At 34.8% G+C, this 20085-nt stretch overlaps 3 protein-coding genes across 3 annotated transcripts; 2 read left to right on the top strand and 1 right to left on the bottom strand.

The window, feature by feature from the left end:
* Positions 1-2297: 2297 nt before the first annotated feature.
* On the bottom strand, positions 2298-6394 carry LOC147295088 (zinc knuckle (CCHC-type) family protein). The gene is made up of 8 exons (XM_086232827.1): positions 6165-6394; positions 6016-6071; positions 5469-5631; positions 5002-5090; positions 4232-4364; positions 3863-3955; positions 3178-3280; positions 2298-2940 (listed from the first exon to the last, which is right to left on the bottom strand). Exons 1-8 carry the CDS (start codon positions 6330-6332, stop codon positions 2567-2569), a joined length of 1179 nt encoding a protein of 392 aa, XP_086088953.1. The 5' UTR covers positions 6333-6394; the 3' UTR covers positions 2298-2566.
* Positions 6395-6567: 173 nt separating this feature from the next.
* On the top strand, positions 6568-9084 carry LOC147295089 (single-stranded DNA-binding protein WHY1, chloroplastic-like). Its single transcript, XM_086232892.1, has 7 exons — positions 6568-6860; positions 7035-7135; positions 7247-7339; positions 7524-7618; positions 8048-8121; positions 8535-8623; positions 8735-9084. Exons 1-7 carry the CDS (start codon positions 6605-6607, stop codon positions 8852-8854), a joined length of 828 nt encoding a protein of 275 aa, XP_086089018.1. The 5' UTR covers positions 6568-6604; the 3' UTR covers positions 8855-9084.
* A 6848-nt stretch (positions 9085-15932) lies between these two features.
* Positions 15933-19362, top strand: LOC147295090 (WRKY transcription factor 72A-like). The gene is made up of 5 exons (XM_086231239.1): positions 15933-16094; positions 16572-16655; positions 17346-17972; positions 18096-18209; positions 18401-19362. Exons 1-5 carry the CDS (start codon positions 15933-15935, stop codon positions 19277-19279), a joined length of 1866 nt encoding a protein of 621 aa, XP_086087365.1. The 3' UTR covers positions 19280-19362.
* The last annotated feature ends 723 nt before the right edge of the window (positions 19363-20085 follow it).

The following is a 20085-nucleotide window of genomic DNA, read 5'->3' on the forward strand; positions in this document are numbered from 1 at the left end:
GCCCATCCCCAGCCCACCCCCCACCCACTCCCCTTCTCTCTGCCCGACCCACCCCTCCCCCCACCCCACTCCCGTCGCACCCCCTCCCCCAGCCCCAACCCCCGTCGCACACCCCTGCCCTTCAGCCCAGCCCCGTCGCACCCCCCAGCCCCAACCTCCGTCGCACATCCCAGCCCTCCCCTCCTCCCCAGCCCATCCCCAGCCCACCCCCACCCACTCCCCCTCTCTCTGCCCGACCCACCCCTCCCCCCACCCCACTCCCGTCGCACCCCCTCCCCCAGCCCCAACCGCCGTCGCACACCCCTGCCCCTCCGCCCAGCCCCGTCGCACCTCCCAGCCCCAACCCCCGTCGCACATCCCAACCCCTCCCTTCCCCTCCCCGCCCTGCACCCCTTACCCAAAAAAAATTTTATTTTATTTTTAAAAAATTTTTTAAATTTGTTTATTAAAAAAAAATTATTATTTTAAAATAATTTTTTTAAAAAATTTATTTTTTTAAAATTTTTTTATTCAAAAAAAAATTATTATTTTTAAAATTTAAGGAAAAGACGAAAATACTCCTGCTATTTTGACAGAAAAATTAACGGAGGTACTATTTTGACACAAAATAAAAGTTGAGGTACTTTTTTGCAAGGTTTCAAAGTTGGGGTACTAAATTGAAACAACATATAAAGTTGAGGTACTAAATTGTAATTTGCTCAAAAACTAAATTACACATTTTTAGACTGCGTGTTAGAAATCTCAAATAGTCAAATGTGTCAATACTAACAATCTAACATAGTGACATATACAATACACATGATTTAAGATTCCTAGTAATTTTTTTTTTTTTTTTCAATCATCCAAGCATTCTTATGCTTGAAGAGAATTAAATAAATAAATACAAAAATACCAAATTACACATTTTTAGGCATCTCAAATTTGTATATTAAATTTGAATCTCAAATGTGTCAATGTGTCATTTATTTATAAGCATATATAGTCTATTAATGCTATTTATACATACTTATTTGACCACATTATGTGGGAGTTAATGTGGTAATATTATGTCATTAATGACATGAATAATATGCAAATAATTTAAACTTAAAATTTATGTCAACCCATTTTATGAATTACAGTAATACTAAAAGTTAACCCATCTTATGTATTATTATTTTACTGAACAATGTATTTTTTTTTTTTAGGTTTTATTTTTTATTTTTTAGCATCTAATGTATGAATGTCATGTAAGTTACAAAAAAAAAAAAAAATTGAATCAATAGTATTACTATATTAATTAACATGACATGGCCAACTTAGCTGTCACATAAAGTGATCAACTAATGTGGTTAGGTAAGTGTGTATAATTACTAATCTCAAGCATTTTTTTATTTTACAATAAGTAAAATATTAACATTTACAATGACACATCATTTAAGATTCATATCAATATTATTTTTAGATATATAATGGCGTTTACTAAATAATTATGATTCTATGAACACTAAATTCTAAATTTGTATTCTAGGATGTGAATTGATGTGTGATTCATACTTAGCATGAGCTGTGGTTACCTACCAGAATGGGCAAGTCTTCCGGTACCTATTGTCTATTTGATTCTGGATAAGCTCTTGAAACCCATGGACCATGTCCGTTTTGCTGTCGTTTGCAAGGAATGGCGTTCACCTGCGTTGCAGGTAAGTTCTTCTCGTATTACTTCCAGTTCCAGAAGGTCATCTTGCCCGCTGATCCCCTTCTAAATCCGGATAGTTATGTGGTTGTAGCACTCTCCGATTTGTATAATTACAAGTTGGCTTTCATCAAGGGAGGCCAAACACAATGGGCTTACTTCAAGGATTATGAAAATGTTTATACTGATGTTATATTTTATAAAACCCAAATCTACGCACCTGGAATAGGTGTAGGGATCTGTTACTGCTTAATTCGTAGAGTTTCAATATATATATATATATATAGACCAAGGTCGTGGTTATTATTTTCTCATTGATGTTGTTACATCTATATTTTCTACTGCTCAATGGTTGAAAATTCCATCAGATTGTTGGTCCAGTTTCTACTATGTGCTCATTCAATCTCAAGCAGCGGTTGCATGCACAAACCTACTTCTGGTTTCAAAATGTTGCTAAATGGCAATAAATTCAAAATTATAAAGTTTTTCAGTATTATTTGTGGGCATTCTCATCTCCCTTCAACGTCAACTTGCTTCTGTTTTCGTGTTATTTCTGAATTCCGATTCAACAAAGGATAGTTGTTAGACTGCAACTTAACTTTAAAGTATTCCCAGGATTATGAGATGGCATAAATACCTTTAATTATAATTTTTCTCTTCCAATGGGACAAAAAATAATTACATATTTCATGTCGGAAGACTGATAATTCTTTGTCAGTGGCTTCCTTCTAGATCGCAACTGTCTATCTTCAACCAAAGGAGATGCCAGTTCAGACTTCAGACCCATGAAACACGGCCATCTGCCAAGGCTATAAATAAACTTACAAATTTGTTGGAGCCGCATTGTTCCATAGTAATTTCAATTTATATTTTCTTGGCAAGGCACAAGAATGTTCATTGCTTTCCTACTTCACATTGATGACCACTTCTATTAGGACAAGTCCTACTATTATGCCCATTTTCTTGGCACAACCTGCACTTGTATGTTCTTCTGCTTCCAGGACTATCAATACTAGACTTTACCCCAATCACTTTAGGGCATGTCCTGCTATTATGGCCTCTTTGCAGACACGTACTGCAATGGTGATGTCTTCTAACCGTGCTTTTATGATTGCTCAACCTTGACTTTCGACAGGTTCTTCTGTTATGGCCCTTTTCCCCACATAGGCCACACCTGAACTGCCTATTTATCAAGCTACCCTTTAGTTCTGGGCAGTAGTGTCTCCTATGCCCCTCACGTCCACAGTTTCTGCAGTAAAATTTTACTCCTGCATCACGAACAGGAAATAGATTGAAGTCAAGTTTAATACCATAAAAAAATAACTTGTCCTGTATCTATAATGTGACTATGTTTTCCTCATTGAACGGGGAAAAAATAACATTAACAGCTAGCACAACAATGAAAGGTTACATAATTTACTAGTACTTATCAATGGACGGACACAGCATACAAATTCAACTAAAAGCAGTCTGCAGTAAACCTGCAATGGAGTATAAGAACTGACCCTTCATGGAAATGCTCCTTTTGCGACGGTTTTCTGGGTCACTAAAGAAAGCTTTTAAAGTTTCAGAAGCACGCTTTCTTGCTGCAGCAGTTCCCTTGGCTTTCTGCAATGCATATAAAAAAATGTAGTTGCAAATGAATGTTTCAGCACAGATTTTCTTTCGGTTGCAAACAGTCAGGGCACAAGTTGCAAAGCACTTCGATAACTGTCATATAACATTGCACCTCACTTCCAAAAACTAAAATGAAACATCATCGCTTAACTTATTTCTTTTTTAATGACGGACATTGCTTAACTTGATGCCTGGTTCAGCTTCTTTTTCAATACTTCAAGCTCTCAACCATATGACAAGCCAAATTATCACCCAAGATAAAGATAAGGCAACAAAAAACGGCATAACCTAGATAAAATAAAAGTTACTTTGTGCAACCTTCCCTGCAGCAAAACAATCAAGAATAACAGGAGTTGTGGAAGCCTTGATTTTGTGATTGTCATTTTTATCATAAGTCATGAAAGCCCTCTATGTAAAGACATTTTAAGTAATTTAGTTAGCAACAAAGCTCTGTAGAATATAGAAAAACAATCAACTAACATAGTCAGTGTTTTAACATATCAAGACAAACGAACAGTCATCAAAGATAATTATCAGAAGTTCCAAACAGTAATTAATCTTGAAGTACCAGACCTTAATCGCAGCCACTCTTTGAGCATGAAGCATAGGATCACGATGGATGATCTTCATTCTCTTACTAAATAGACCAGTTTTGGCATTCAGACTCTGCAATCATCCAGCTAGACAAAGAAGATTAAATTCATGATATGGCCACTAAATAATGTATTTTTTTAAGTAAGATATGCAAATTACAATGGAAACACAGTGACTTTTTAAGCTGAACCTTACATAGAAAGTAAAGGTGTCTCAGTAGAGTTATGATAGCTACAACTGCAGGTATCATATATAGTTCTAGTTTGCAATTAATATGCAATAAAATACATATTCATGTCATCTTTTCTACATGCAACATGTCAGGTAAGGTAGAAGCAGACAACTAACTTTTAGAGACCGGCTGATCTTCAGTCCAACTTCAGGAGGTGGTGACTGGTATACTCGCTTTGATTTTCTCTTGACATCCAGCTTTATGTCTAAATTGTCAACTTCATCATCTTCCTTCATCTTGAGCGGAGAACTGGGAGGAGGAAAAGAATTTAAAAATTTTAAATTTTAAATCACTCTGCATCCCAAAGAACTCAGATATTAGACATGAACAAGCTAAAAGTAAAAAATCGACTTAAAACTAAATCAATGAAAACTACAGGGCCTCACATTAACCTCATAGTTTGGCATTATAGACCTTTTCTCTGTGATTGAGAATATCAGCTGTTTGATCAATTATTTCAATGCATGACAAGTAAAGAAATGGTTTCTTTATCAAAATTTTGATGGCATAACATATTAAAACCATTAGCTAGACCTGAGCCAGAGTGCAAAATGGAAGTGCAGCTAAAACACATAAGAATTCAAAGCACCTTTAAAGACTGAAGTTTCAATGAATAATATGTATGTATGTGTAAAAATACCTGTGTTTGTGAGCAAGTCCATGTTTAGGTTTAAAATATCAGCAAAGTAGGTCAAAACTTGAATGAGTTATTGGTTTGATCAGGAAGTCTATAGCAGAAGTACATGGCCAGATTAAAAAAGACTAAAAAAGGTAGCGGTTAAATTGTTATATATTAGATGCTAAATACAAGCTACAGCAATGCAAAATATAAAATTTGGAAATCAAACCAAGAGTGCAAGATAAAGTAGGAATGTTAAAAAGTTACATTGAGCGGGCTTTCTCCCATGGCCGTTCATCAATTGCCTCTTCCCATATGACACAATCTCCCAAGCACTGACGACAAGTCATTATGCCCTGTTACAATAAGTGGAAGGTTAACAATATATTGAATTGCCCTTGAAAAATCAATGCCTTATTCCTTCATAATCATTAGGGATAGTAGTTACCATCATCTAAAATGCCCATAATCATCCAACCCCAAATAAATGAAAGATAAGAGATTCAGGAAGAATAATGTTGGAAAAAAGATTCAACAGAAAATAAGCAATTGTGGGTTGTCTACTTGTCTCATAATCTGATTCATGTATGGCATCATTCAAATTACCTAAATGGATTAGATTGAATTTGAAAGGGTTTATCTGATTCAAGCACATTATTCTCCTTATTATTCAGTGCATATTCTTCTCATGTTTTATTGGTAAGGAAATTTATACAATAAGCCGAAGCACATACCTTCCCAATACACTGTGAACAGTCTGATCTGGACCTTTCTATACCACACTCTGAGCAAGGAGTATAGCCCCTCCCCCGGCAACTTGGGCAAGGTAGCTCTCTGATATACTGACCATTTGGGCCGAACCAGGATCTTGGTTTGCGTGCACCCAAACTAGCGTTCCTAAATTTAAGATAGAATCAACTGTCTTGCATCCAAAAAAATCAACTAAACATTATCTAATTGATAATACTATCATTGAAGAGCATGCATACGGACAGAAAAATGCTAAAACTGCAAAATTAATGATTGAATTCAATCAATGAAGAAGAAAGCAGGCAAGCTTAACCATTCACGTACATGCTTTGGATAATCTTTAGCTGAAAACAATGCCTAGGTGTACTCTCTCTTCTAATTAGAATATAATTAGCCAATAATATTTAAAACCCACAAACAGGTAAGCCGTTGGAAGGCAGAGAATTGCACTATAAACAAGAAAAAGCGAAGAAAATCCATACTTATAGGAAATTAAGCAAAGCATAGGACTTGGAAAAGTTACAAACTCACCTTGGCTTTAGATAGACCTCGAGCCCGAACAAGTCCTCGGAAGGATCATAACCCAACTGCGAGTACAACAACAGAACACCAACAATGAAGAAAATGCAGTAAGAGTTTCCAAAAAAAAAAAGTAAAGGAGTTTGAGAGAAAGAGAGTGCCTGCGTTGTTTTGGGCAATGAAACAGAATCGTCGTTGGTTGAAGAGGAAGTGGCTCTGGGCACGAAGGTAATAGTCATTCTCTTGGAGTGGAGGAAGAGCAAGAAGAAGCGCACGTTCTTGTGCCTCCATTGCGGTGCGAGTCCTAAGGAACATAGCGACGACGACATTTGACATGAAAAAAAAAAAACCAAAGCAGAGAGAGCTACAAACGGCTTTAGAGTGAAGAAGGAGCTATTGGTATTGTGAAGTCTCAAACTCTCACTTGTGGCTGAAAAAGAAACAAGCGGGCGCGCCTTTTTACGATGAGCCCATGATAATATTGGCCCGGGCCCAAACGTCAGCCCCATATCCGGCCCGTCATCGCTTAAAGAAAAGGAATTAAAACATAGCGGGGAAGAGACAGACAGAGAGAGGGAGAGAGAGGGAGAGAGTGTTAAGGATGCTGAAGCTACACTCGCTATCTTCTTCTCTAGTGGCTGCCCAAAACCCTAATCACTCTCTTTCTTCGGAGCTCTCCAGCAGAGTTAGGGTTTTCAGCACCAACACCTTTGGCTTCGCTCCGAGTTTGGCCTCGTCAAGGAAGAGACTCTCCGTGAAATGCCGCCAGTCTGAGTACTTCGACCAGAAGAGGTTCACCCCCCCTTCTCCTCCTCCAAACAAGAATTCTTCGTCCGCTTCAGAAACTCCCTCCGGAGGTACTTAATTTTCTCTGCAACCAAACAGCGGGTTCAAGTTAAATGATTTATATAAAAAAGGGTGATAATTCTTCTATTTTCTTTAATTGCAGAGCCAAAAGGAGGGTTAATTTGAATTTCTGTGTTTATATAGATGTTAATAAATGTATTCGTTTGGTTGGTTTGTGTGTGTAGCTACTGCGTCGCCGCCTAGGTTTTATGTGGGTCACTCGATATACAAGGGAAAGGCGGCTCTTACAGTAGAGCCCAAAGCTCCAGAGTTCACAGCTTTAGATGTATGTTTGATTTGTTTGATACTTCATTTTGGTCTTTATTAACATGAAACTGTGTTTATGGTATAGAGGGTCTGATTGCTTGTTCTGTGATGGTTTTGTGTCTTGGGGCAGTCAGGGGCATTTAAACTGTCCAGGGAAGGCTTTGTGCTACTTCAGTTTGCTCCGGCAGCAGGTGTTCGTATGTATGATTGGAGCAGAAAGCAGGTGATTCACTCTGCTTGTGTTAATATGAATCATGAATAATGTGTGGGTTCTCTGTCTAACTAAACCTTCTCTAGTTGGTGCTAGTTCGAAATTATGAGGGTTGTAAGTATGTGTATGGTTGCCACTTACCATAATTGGAATTGTGATCATAAATGTATGCAAAGTGACACTTTGCTTTGTGCAGGTGTTCTCACTATCTGTGACAGAAATTGGAAGCCTGGTTAGCCTTGGCCCGAGGGAGTCCTGTGAATTTTTCCATGATCCTTTTAAGGGGAAAAGGTGAGATGCTATCCACTCTATGTCTACTGCATTTTATATATTGGAGAATGGGAGTTTGAACTCCTTCACCCCTCCCCTGTTTTTGCCTTATCATGGATTTTCATAAATCTGATAGTGATACCCGTGTTGTATGTGAATCTGTAATCAGCATACATTGAATACAAATATCATCTTCTTGTTATGAAATCATAGGGATGTTTAGACTTCATAACCAAAAAATTCTAGTTTATGATTCATTGTGACTGCAATAAGCTTGGTACTGCGGCCTTCTCTCTCTCTCTCTATATATATATATATGTGATATCCATTTATGTCAATACACATGATCATTTTGCCCTGCTGTCTCGTACATGTTGCGCTGCACCTTGTCAATTAGATTATTACATTTTCTAAATAATAAATTATATAGAAAATTGGTTTGTTCTGCAGTGAGGAGGGCAAGGTCAGGAAGGTGTTGAAGGTGGAGCCTCTTCCAGATGGATCTGGCCATTTCTTTAACCTCAGTAATCCTCTTTTTCCTTGAAATCTTGGCGGTGAACATTACACTATCCTCGGCCTTATTATGCCATAATATGTGATTTGATGCGGTGATTGTTTATTTTCAATCAACTTTTTGAGTATAGCAGTATGTTATTACTTATTAGTACATCAATACTTTAGACAAACCTTCCCATTTGTTCATCAAAGTATAGACTTTTTAGTTATAACTATACACAAGTGTGCTTCATGGTCAAACATGGATGCATTCGCAGAATTTTGGTTTAAGCTTTTGAATGTGAGTCAGTTAGTAATTTAGGGATTCTGTTTTATCAATATAATATTTACCATGTGTAACCCATTTATTTTACGTATTGTATGCTACTCATGTGTTTTATCATATATTCTGTTTCTGTTATCATAATGGCATTTATTCAAGGTGTTCAAAACAAGCTTATCAATGTGGATGAGAGCATTTATATTCCTGTCACCAAAGCAGAGTTTGCTGTTCTCACCGCAGCTTTCAATGTATGATCTCTCTCGTCCTCTGCGCCTGCTTTTAGGCTGAAAATGTCCTCTATACATGCGAGTTTGCTGAATTCTTGCCAGTTATGACTCACATCTTTCTGTTCTTTGCAGTTTATCCTGCCATACATTTTAGGTTGGCATGCCTATGCAAACTCTATAAAACCAGAAGATTTGAGCCGTGCCAATAACACCAATCCTAGATATGGGGGAGACTTTGAATGGAACCGATAGTGAATGTTGCAGGACCTCACAAGTGCAAACGATGTTCTTTTGATCTTAACCTCTTGTGTTGTAACTTGTATCGTTGTATCTGTCTTGTTATTAGGAGTCCTAAAATTTTGGCTATATATTATTAGCTATGTCGTTATGCAAAGTTGAGTACAGATTGAAGAATGAAGTGGTTGACCACGTTCTTTTATCACAGTTCCATCCCTGACCTTTTATGAGCATTAGTCTTTTTCAAGTCGTGTGAGTCGTGTGACTCGTGTGGGTCAATGCCAAAGGCCCAAAACCATCTCATGCATCATTTCCATCATCATCTTTTCCTTTCTTTTTGATCGAAAAGAACTTCATTAAAAGGGCAGGAACAGCCCAAAAGAGAACGCAAGAGGGAGGCCCAAGGCCTCATTTTCATCATCATTATCTGATCTCTTTCTCTCTTTTTTTCAACAAGAAAAAGAAGAAAATTACCATGGTAAAACCCAAATTAACGCTTCTCTGGAAGTCCAGCCCAGATATAAAAAGGCTCGGTCCAGAGTCCAAATTCCAGAATATCATTTTATTTGAATTTTTATCCACAATACTCCACATTGCCAGCTGTGTAAGAAAATTAAAATAGATGATTCTTTTTAAGCTTATAAAATTACTCAATCAACCCCCATTTTCTAAATGAGTTATTAATCCCTTGAAATGGACCATTCACATTTCACACAAATTTTTCATTTCACATTTTAAGATGGAGAATTCGGGTGTGGTGGTAAATGCTCAAAACCATTAAAGCTACAAAGTTCTCACAACTTCTTATAATTATTTAGTTTTGTTTTAACTGCCTGTTACAAAATTATGCATGATAAATTTAACTTTATAGATGAATATATATAGGCCCATTGCTAAAAAATTTAGGTTTCAACATGAAAACTACAATCGTTATGAAGCTTGTTTGCGTTATGGAAAACTTCTCCCCAAACGTCACGTTATTGCCTTGAGAATTATATTATTACCCAACAAAGGCAGTGTGTCAGCCTTTCATCCTATAGAAATATTTCAAATATATCACAAGTCAATAAGTAACAAAAATAATAAAAAATGGGCGTGTATGTATCCATGAAGTTTCTTTGCAACATATATTATAATTTCCAGCAAGAAATTGTTGGGACTTATAGTTACAAGTTAATATTCTAATCATTTACTTATTTATTGGCTGTATTCTTGTGCATAATCCAACCCCAATTGACTAATATAATGTTTTAAACTATACTACTTCACAAAACGTCATGCAATTATGTAATATTTCATTTAGACAAAGGAAAACAAATTGTTGGTCGCTATTTATTTTAATCCGATGGCTAACCTACTTTATTAAATATTTGGAAAAAATTGAGTGATAATCCCATATGAGGTTGCAAAGAGTCGTCCCTGCATTTTAGTCCAACCGTAAAATATGATCGAGGAGAAATTTTGTTATAATAATGATAGGTTCATCAAATAATGTGTCAATGTACATGTTAATATTTAATTTGTTAGAAAAAAATTAGATCTATAATATACTCACATTTAAATAAATGAAGCACCGCAACATCCAACAAAATAGAGTCTAGCTAGTAGTACTAGTAATCATTTTCTTGAGGTATATTTTCATTCTAATTAATTAGCTATATTGTGTTTATAATCGATCAGATTAAAACATGCCCAATTTCTGCAGCCATCGTATTATAGTGTGCACTGCAGCACACGATGTTGATTTATGTTTAATGAGTAGTAAATTAGTAATGCTATGCGGAACCAAACAAATGTTCATATAGAGTGTCAATTTTCACTATAAAACTAGCACGTCTACATGTGTATATGCACTTTGTGCGTGTGAGACATATGATGTTTAAATCATAAAAAAATTGATCTCATTTATAAGTTTTTAATTCAAACTCATGATGTAATAACTTTTGCAGAAAGTGGGAAGTTAAACTTTGAAACTAATAACTTTCACAGAAAATGAAAAGTTATTTTTTTATTTTACTATATGTTTAATAAAGAGAGTGTCACTACAAGAAATGTGAGCAAATGCTACCTTTATTAGTTGCACAGAAATGAGTGACAATTGGGTAATAGGGACTAAAGTGTCTCGATTTTAACAAAAATGAGTGGCAATTGGGCAATAGGGACTAAAGTTCTCAAATACCACCCATTTCTATGCAATCAATGAAGGTGGCTTTTATTCACATTTTTTGTGGTGTGTTTTAAAGATTTATAAATTATAATGTTATACAAATTTTTCAGCAAAAAAAAAAAAAGTTATGCAAATTTGATAGGAATCAACTATATTGGTTGGAAGCTTATATATATAATGCTGTATTTGAGCCTCTGAAGGGGCGTTGACTGGCGTGAAAATAGATGGACTAGTTTCATCATAATCTGTGCTTAAAGTGCTTTAGCTTAAAGTAGACTTATGATCAAAGTTTGGTAGATTAAGATTTACATTTACCTAATCTAATTAAACTTAATTACACAACTAATTGGCATGGGTGATCGATGACATTAAATTAAGAACATCCAATCACATTCAGCAAATATTGCTATAATTAGACATATATATATATATATACTATGTTATATTACTTGAGGTCAGTCCATTAATTAATTTATTGAATGTGTAGTGGATAATTTAGTTTCAGATACTTGAATCAGCATCCTTTTGTCCATTGACCTAGGTTTATATAATAACAACCCACTTGGATTAATTTACCAGCTAGCTAGGAATCTTGTGTATAAAACTTTTAAAGGTTTTGTAGATTCATTGAGTGAGTGGCTTCCTAATCATGTGCTTGTGAACTATCAAACCGTTGGTTCGAGCTGTCAACAACACCCTTGACCCTACTTTTAGTTTTTCTATATAACCAGTTGCCTTCTTAATTAGATTTTGTAATGAAGTGTTGTTAGAGTACTAAAATCGGAATAAGATATTGTTTGTACTGTGTAACAAGTTAGAATTAATTTAGTTCTCATAAATGACTCTGGATCGATGGACGTTGATCTCTCTCTCTCTCTCTCTCTCTCTCTCTCTCTCTCTCTCTCTCTCTCTCTCTCTCTCTCTCTCATGTATGACAATTTCTTAACATGGATATATATGATTGTTGATACTGCTCATGCTTCTGATCGACCTTAGCTATTATATATTATTTTCATACCACCATATATATAGTCATAAAAGAGTCACACAAATTAAAATGTGTACATCAATTAAGTAGGTACATAGATCTTTGTTTTGCAGTTATTTTATCAAGTGAACAACACATGATGGATAAATTTGTTGAGAACAAATATAATTATCTCTAGCTACTTCAAAATATTAGAGGTACAAATTTACATGGTTCATGCACGATTTTAATTAGTTAATGACAACAACTTACAGGTTTAGAACGTGATATTTATCACCTCCTTTAGTAGTCATTTTGTAATTTTATGTATGTGCACTTGAACTTTGTTTTTTTCCTTCTTCAAGTAAAGAGTTAAAAAATAGCGATTGAAGGATTTTATATAGATCAAGAACTACTCTCCAATGTAAATAAATAAAGAGATACTTTACCGATCTCCGATCCATTGAATCAATTTTGTGCAGCTGTCTGATAAGTGAGTTTTAAAATCCATATACGTACGTAGGACTTAAGCTTGCTGGCTCCTGATTCTTAATTAATTTCCTAATTTTGTCCTTTGTTTTTGCTTTGTCTTGTGCAAAGAAAGTTACAGTTTTGGACTATATATATTCATTACTAAATATAGAATAAATACTATTTAATTGTATTCCACGAAACTTGCCTTATCAATATCTACAGTCTACACGTAATGAATAGATTAAGAAGGAAGAGTCTCTGATCGAGTCTCTCAACCTTATGAAACTTATCTTCTATTTTCTCTTGCGACCGTCGGCCAACTTCTTCACAAGCCACTTTCACCAAATGGATCGAGTCTTATTCATTTTATATTTTTATGCTCTAAACAAATTTGGCCATATATATATAGACCGTAATTAACTGGTCTAGCTAGTTCTTAAAGTCTTTGCGCAAGGTTCCAAGTAATTGCATACCGGCCCCCTAAATTTTCTATAAGTTTAGAATTTGGAGGATATGGGATGGTGACATTTATGTGGCTCAGAGAATTTTACACAAAACTTCATTTGGCCGAATATTATTCAAGCTCTTTCTTTTCTTAATTTAATTCACCAATTCATAAGCTGATGAGACCTTAATTAGTGGGCAAATTAATAGATCGATCCGTGTCTTTGTCAATGCAAAATCTATTTTCTATTCAACTACACATGGAGTCTGTGCATATGTCAAAAGACTACTACCAGTACCAGATTCATTTAATTAAGGAAATTAAAAATACAAATGAAAAAAGAAATTAACCCCGCCCCCCCCAAAAAAAAAAAAAAGCTGAAGCTTAACATAATTATGAAATGCCATGAAGATGGACCACATAATTCAGGCTTAACTAGGATACTGATTTTCATGTTTTCAGCTGTCACCTAAGAAAGTGCAGACATATATGTTCATCATTTTCAAATATTGCCACTGCTTTTAAAAAAAAAAAAAAAAAACAGTATTGTTAAGTTGAAGGTGTTATATATTACCAGGGACAGAAGTTGGAATAGTTAATTATATGCATGAATATATGCTCCAATAGTTGCCAACAATTTCCATAAATATTCGACAAATTAATGAGGCTTTTGAAAGGTCAGAATTATGGTTTTTATTTAAAACGGAATTAATTGATGCAACCAAAGTTATTGACATGTTAATGATATTGCATGGTGGCACGTTGCAGATGGATGTTAATTATTAGATTAGACGTACAACTCCAAGTAACAAGGATTAGCTAAATTCATTTTAAAAACACAATTTACTGATATATATATATATATATATATATGCTAGTACTTAACCATGATTGCATACTTGCATGTGGGTTTTTTTTTTTTTTTTTTTCATTTTCAATTTGTTTATTTTCCACTTTTCCCTTCGCATTGGTTGCTGCACAGCGAAGCCTTCCGTTTCAATTTGTTGAACTCGATCTATATGAGATTAGTAGATTAAGAAATTCCGAAAACTGGAGTCACAGCAGGCTATGAAAATTTCAAAATTGATGGGTCTGCTGCCCTTTAATTAATTATTTACTTATTTGTATTGGCAAGTAACATAATTAATTAAATAATTCATCAAAAAGTACAATTTCTCCCCGAAGTCTTAAGTAATAACAAACCCATATTGATATTCTTTTGTTGACCTAAACACTAGTCCGTGCACGCATAAAGACACATACACAAAACCCCATGTCTTAATTACCATATGGTTTATGCTAATTTTGAATCTTGATTAGCCAAAAATCATTTGACTCATGCTAGATAGCTCATATCTACTGATCACTTATAATTATATCTCTTTAAAGATGAATGAAGCCTAATTACATGCATGAGTTAACATAGATCATGCTTATGTGCAAGATGTGATCGATAATGTAAATAACAAATATATATAATCTAAATAATTTACATATTAATTTAAAAGTTAATAGGTTTTTGAACATAAATTATCATTAATTGTCAATCATGTTCCATGTATATCAAATGTTAAACAACTTAGGGATAACTACTATATATATTGAAAATTTGAGGAAATTACAAATTTGGTGCACTTATTTTATATCTAGTTCAGTTTTGGTCTACGATCTTTTTTAATTTCAATTTTGGTCTACTTATTTTATATCTAGTTCATTGTCTACAATCTTTTTTAAGTTATGATTTTAAATCATTTTGGTTGTGTTTTCTTCAATTATAATTAAAGTATAAGTTATATTTCATCATTTTTAGTCATATAAACCAATTTGGAGTATTAAAATCAAAGAGAATTAAAGTTTAGTGGAATTTGAAAAATCTAAAAATTTTATAGGAAAAATTGATAGTTTCGGATACTATACTTTGGAGCCAATTATTTTGAGTTTTAGAACTCCGATTTGAATGATCTTTATATGGTTGTAAAGAGAATATGCATAGTTTTAAAACAATTATATGTTTGTTGAATTTGATAGGGTAAAAAGCAGGACAAATTTAAAAAAACAAATTTGGACCTTTATTGAATAAGTGGAATAATTAGTAGACTAAAACAGAATTTAAAAAAAAAATTGTGAACCAAACAAACGGATAATTTCAACGAAATCTTTAAATTTCTTATTTGTAATTTCCTTTAGAAAATTTTAACACATATACCTGGACAACCCTTATTTTTCTAAATTGTGACATATGTTTCTTTGTAATTAATAATGAATAAATTCCTTTTGAAATAAAATAACGTCTCCTCTTGTTTCCAAAGAAGTTATTCAAGAATATTGAAACAATGAGGGTGTAAATTAAGTAAGAAAGATTAAAAATTACACCGAAATAAATTAATTGCACTGAAAAATCAAATGAAGGACGCGCGTATGGAGAAAGTCTCTGGGGTCAAGGTTGATGATGGCAGATCATGAGGTACGTTTGACCCAAATAGGCCGTCGTGTGACTTTTTACACACACTTGCAAATCTTCAACCTGACTGGTAGTCTGGTAGATTAGATCCTTCAAATTAATGGTCCTCCTCTATCTCTCTTTCTCTCTCAACAACGTTGAAATTGAACTTTCATTTGTTTGCATGTTTGTTTATATATAATAATAATAATAATTAATTTCATGTAATTAAGTTAATGGTCCTCCCAAATTAAAATATTGAATTGCTTCTTGGAGGGTATTTGGCTATATATCTAATACTCGGCTCTTGTTTAAAAAACAACTGTGATTGGAGGTGTTTGACATTTCTCAATGAGCTAGCTAGTAGTGTTATAACATGTATATATTCAGATTGCAGAAGATAAGCACTGCAGGGTATATATATTGATTAATACGTACATAAAGTCAAAATCTATAGGCTCTCTCTCTCTCTCTCTCTCTCTCTCTCTCTCTCTCTCTCTCTCTCTCTCTCTCTCTCTCTCTCTCTCTCTCTCTCTCTCTCTCTCTCTCTCTCTCTCTATCTATCTATATATATATATATATAGAAGAGGCCAAAGTGCTATGGAAATAGCAAATAGGCGTCCAAAAGAAATGGTGAACAGCACTTCGGAGAAGTCTTTCCTTGGAATTGGAAATACAGTTGTGGAAGACAAAACAGTGAAATCTGATCATGCTGATGATGAAGAGGCTACTACTACTTCCATGGAGATCATAAACAAGCAGGTGAATTAATTTCTTAATTCCTATTTAATTGCATGCCAATGGAATTTTCCTATATATATATGGATCAAGCTAGTTCTCTGCATGTCTTTTATTTATTTTCTTTTTATTGCTAATTAATTAAGCTCCTAATATTTAAGTTGATTAATCTTATATATATATATATATTGATGATTTTATGGGTTGGGTTATCATTTATAATCGTTTCACAATCTTATATTAATGTTCTTGAAACTGTCTGATTTTTCACTGCTCATTGATGTTTATATATGTGTTTTCTGACTCTTTTTTGTGTATTAATTCTCATATTCCATCCACAATGATATATCGATTCTTTTTTTCTTTGGACGATATCGATTCATTTTTTATGAATAATACTATATATATATATATAGTTTCATATAATATCAATATTAAAAAAATCTTGCACTAATTTGTTTGAACATACTCTTACTCATCCATGGATGTATCATAATTCAGGTGGGGGGACATGTTGAACGAGAGGCAAAATACAGTTTGAAGCTGCCATCTCCTACTGGAAAGGATAAAGCCCTTATCAAACAGGTAACTATTATAAATTGCAAATTTAAGAGAAATTAAGAAGGGAAAAGGAAAAGCACGAGGATATGAAGTTTTAATAATTAGAAGAAAAAAAAACAATTTACATTCTCTTCGATACAGCATCTAAAAAGTTTAACCATCTATTTACATTAATTTACATCAATTTGACCCTAAATTTTGACCGCAAACATGGATCATCATCTATTTAACCATATAATGAAAGGATCTAATTAAATTCGTGTGATGGATCAATATGATCTGACTAATTATCAGGATCATAACCTATATATGACCTTAATATCATTATAAATATATTAATCTAGCTTCCAAAGAGGCCCACCAATCAAGTCAACATGGAAGGGTCCAAGATTCCATATGTTATCGAATCATTTCTCAACTTCATCCAGTACTTAATTAACTTTTCTGTTTGGCATATATGTTGTAATTATTATTATCTTATCCACAATTCCACATTAATCACTTAGGTATTTACATGTGCATATAGATACGGTGAACGTACGTACTTTATTTAATTAAGCCAATCACAGTATTATTATATCCACATTGATAGATATTTTCTTGTTTAAACTTATCTTCATATATAATTAATTATCAAAATAATGGAGTTTATATTCATAATTAAAGTAATTAAGCCATAAAATTAATTTGTATTTATTGCCTTTTCAATTGCAGGAGGATGATGAGCTGCGATCAGCTAAAGCTGAAATGGGGGAGGTGAGAGAAGAAAATGGAAGGCTAAAGCTGTTATTATCTCGAATCGTGAAGGATTACCAGTCTCTTGAGATGCATTTTCTTAACACTACTCTTCAAAAAGAAGAAGCTAATAAGAAATCTATGGATACTAGTACTATTGCTGATGATCATAAACATCATGAAGAAACGAGTGTTTCAGAAGTTGATGAGCTTGTGTCCCTTAGCCTCGGGAGAACCTCATCAAGTACTATTACTGATCAGCAATATCAGCCCAGAAAGGACAGTGAGATTCACAAAAAGAATGGCAATTTGAGTAGTAATAGTGGCAAAGATATTGATGGTGACCAAGTGCTGAATGAAGCTGGGCTTGCACTGGAGTTGGGTTGCAGATTTGAGCCAGCTGCTGCTGAGTCAACTGAAATTATGATGAAGAATTCAAGCTCTGATAATAGCTCCGGAGTCGAACCAAAGGAAGAAGACCCCACTGAGATATGGCCGCCAAGTAAAATGTTGAAGACAGCAAGAAGTGGAGAGGATGAGGTCTCACAGCAAACCCATTTGAAGAAGGCTAGGGTTTCTGTCAGAGCTAGATGCGATGCTCCAACGGTTAGTACCCGTTTAACCTTTGAAACGATCGAAGATAGATATATGTAATTTTCTAATTTCTATAAAATTAAATATATGCATGCTTTTCATAAACATTAATCTCTGAAGTGATTTTATATTCAGATGAATGATGGATGCCAATGGAGAAAATATGGGCAGAAAATAGCAAAAGGAAATCCATGCCCTCGAGCCTACTACCGTTGCACTGTCTCACCGTCATGCCCTGTGAGAAAACAGGTACATTTATCTTCTCCTGTGTTGAATTATATAGCAAGCTAGCTAGCCAGCAATTGAAAAAGAAATAAGATTAATGTAGAATGTGAGTTACTCGATCTCTGCGGTAACGTTTAACGTCCAGCATTAGAGAAGCTAGGTCTCCACTTAATTAAGCTTTCTTATGTTTAATTAAAATGCTGTTCAATTTTCAGGTGCAAAGATGTTCCAAGGATATGTCCATATTAATCACAACCTATGAAGGAACTCACAATCACCCACTTCCAATTTCTGCCACCGCCATGGCCTCCACCACCTCCGCCGCCGCTTCCATGCTTCAGTCCCACTCCTCGACCTCACAACCGGGGTTCATGAACTCAGCTACTGCCCCCCTCTCCACCTCCACTCCTGCTAACCTCCATGGACTAAACTTCACCTCCATCTCCCAAAACTCAAGACCACCACATCACTTCTACTTCCCCAACAGCTCAATCACAACCACCAATTCCCACCCAACCATCACTCTCGATCTCACCGCTCCATCCTCCTCATCCCATTTCGGACGATTCCCTTCAGGCTTATCTTCCACACCAAGATCATATCCCTCGACATGTCTCAACTTTTCCTCATCATCTTCCTCTTCTCTAGACCACATGAACACACTACTACAAGCACCCAATTGGAATAACAATCACACTGCAGGCTATTTCAATTATGGGGCACTACTTTCTCAGAATAGATCAAATATTAACCAAGTTGGGTCGTCTCTAAACATTGGAAAGAACCCATTTCAAGAACCCAATAATTTCTATCAATCTTACATGCAACAGCATCAGAAAGGTCCTCACCAGCAGTTGTTAACAGAGACAATAGCCACTGCAACAAAAGCGATCACATCGAACCCCAAGTTTCAGTCAGCATTAGCGGCAGCACTCACATCATTTGTTGGCAATGGGGGTGGTAGTGGGGACGTCAGAGAAAATCACAGTGCCGCCGGGAGTACTAGTGAGAGCTCTGCAGGGCTCAAATTGAAGTGGGGCGAGCCCTTGAATGGAATTGGATGCGCATCAAGCTACTTGAACAAATCGTCGTGATCGATTGAATTCTCAAGGGAGAGCTTGGTTTTGTTAATTGCCATTTTCTTATAAAGGTGTTATACGTACAGGTTGTAAACTTTTATGTAGTTAATAGAATTTACATCATAAATATTTGTGAGCTTAATTTCAGGAGAGCCATAATGAGACTTCAATTTTACTTTCTTGCACTCTGTCATGACATGGGAGTACAGAAAAATTGTAAAATACTTATAATTTGGAGTTCAAAAGACTAAAATTGAAGTGACATGCATGCTACGTACCCTAATTTCAAACATTTGTCTCCTTCTAGTATTGTGGTATATGACTCTACGAGCCTATTTATATAATAGGGAAAATTAGAGTTTAATTCTTCTAACATTTTTTATTTAGAAAAAAAAATCATATAAAGCCCTTATTTTTTCAAATAAAAACCTTTGACCATTACTTTGTCAAAGAAATATGTCATTATTTTTTTATTTTTTAAGGGTATAGGATACGGATTCACCTCATACCTTTCTAGGGTATAGAATGAGGTTTGAGAATGCTACGTCCAAAATCTTAGAGTTAAAATCTAATATAAAGCTGACAAACCATAGTTTGAAAAAAAGTAAAAATGCACTGCCGAACACTTGAAAATGACCGCCAAAGGGTCAGCACCTGGTATGTGTGAAAAAATTAAAACTAATAGATCAATATTATGTAATATGAAATTATTACAATATTATTAGTCTTTAGTTAAAATTTTAAGACTTTAGTTAGTAAATTGTTAAATTAAATGACTTAAATCAAAGTTTTCCTAATAATATAAATGTATGGCCAAAGAA

The sequence above is a fragment of the Dryas octopetala genome, chromosome 2 (assembly GCF_963921425.1).
Source record: "Dryas octopetala chromosome 2, drDryOcto1.1, whole genome shotgun sequence".
Classification (NCBI taxonomy): Eukaryota; Viridiplantae; Streptophyta; class Magnoliopsida; order Rosales; family Rosaceae; genus Dryas; species Dryas octopetala.

Excerpts from the sequence above, each read along its gene's own strand:
- LOC147295088 (XM_086232827.1), bottom strand. The coding sequence starts at position 6,332 with ATGTCGTCGTCGCTATGTTCCTTAGGACTCGCACCGCAATGGAGGCAC. Across the intron at positions 4,365-5,001 it reads TGGGAGAAAGCCCGCTCAAT|TTCTCCGCTCAAGATGAAGG; the intron begins GTAACTTTTTAA and ends TCCTCCTCCCAG. Across the intron at positions 3,956-4,231 it reads AGATCAGCCGGTCTCTAAAA|AGTCTGAATGCCAAAACTGG; the intron begins GTTAGTTGTCTG and ends GGATGATTGCAG.
- LOC147295089 (XM_086232892.1), top strand. The coding sequence starts at position 6,605 with ATGCTGAAGCTACACTCGCTATCTTCTTCTCTAGTGGCTGCCCAAAAC. Across the intron at positions 7,340-7,523 it reads ATGATTGGAGCAGAAAGCAG|GTGTTCTCACTATCTGTGAC; the intron begins GTGATTCACTCT and ends TGCTTTGTGCAG. Across the intron at positions 8,122-8,534 it reads TGGCCATTTCTTTAACCTCA|GTGTTCAAAACAAGCTTATC; the intron begins GTAATCCTCTTT and ends CATTTATTCAAG.
- LOC147295090 (XM_086231239.1), top strand. The coding sequence starts at position 15,933 with ATGGAAATAGCAAATAGGCGTCCAAAAGAAATGGTGAACAGCACTTCG. Across the intron at positions 16,656-17,345 it reads ATAAAGCCCTTATCAAACAG|GAGGATGATGAGCTGCGATC; the intron begins GTAACTATTATA and ends TTTCAATTGCAG. Across the intron at positions 17,973-18,095 it reads CTAGATGCGATGCTCCAACG|ATGAATGATGGATGCCAATG; the intron begins GTTAGTACCCGT and ends TTTTATATTCAG.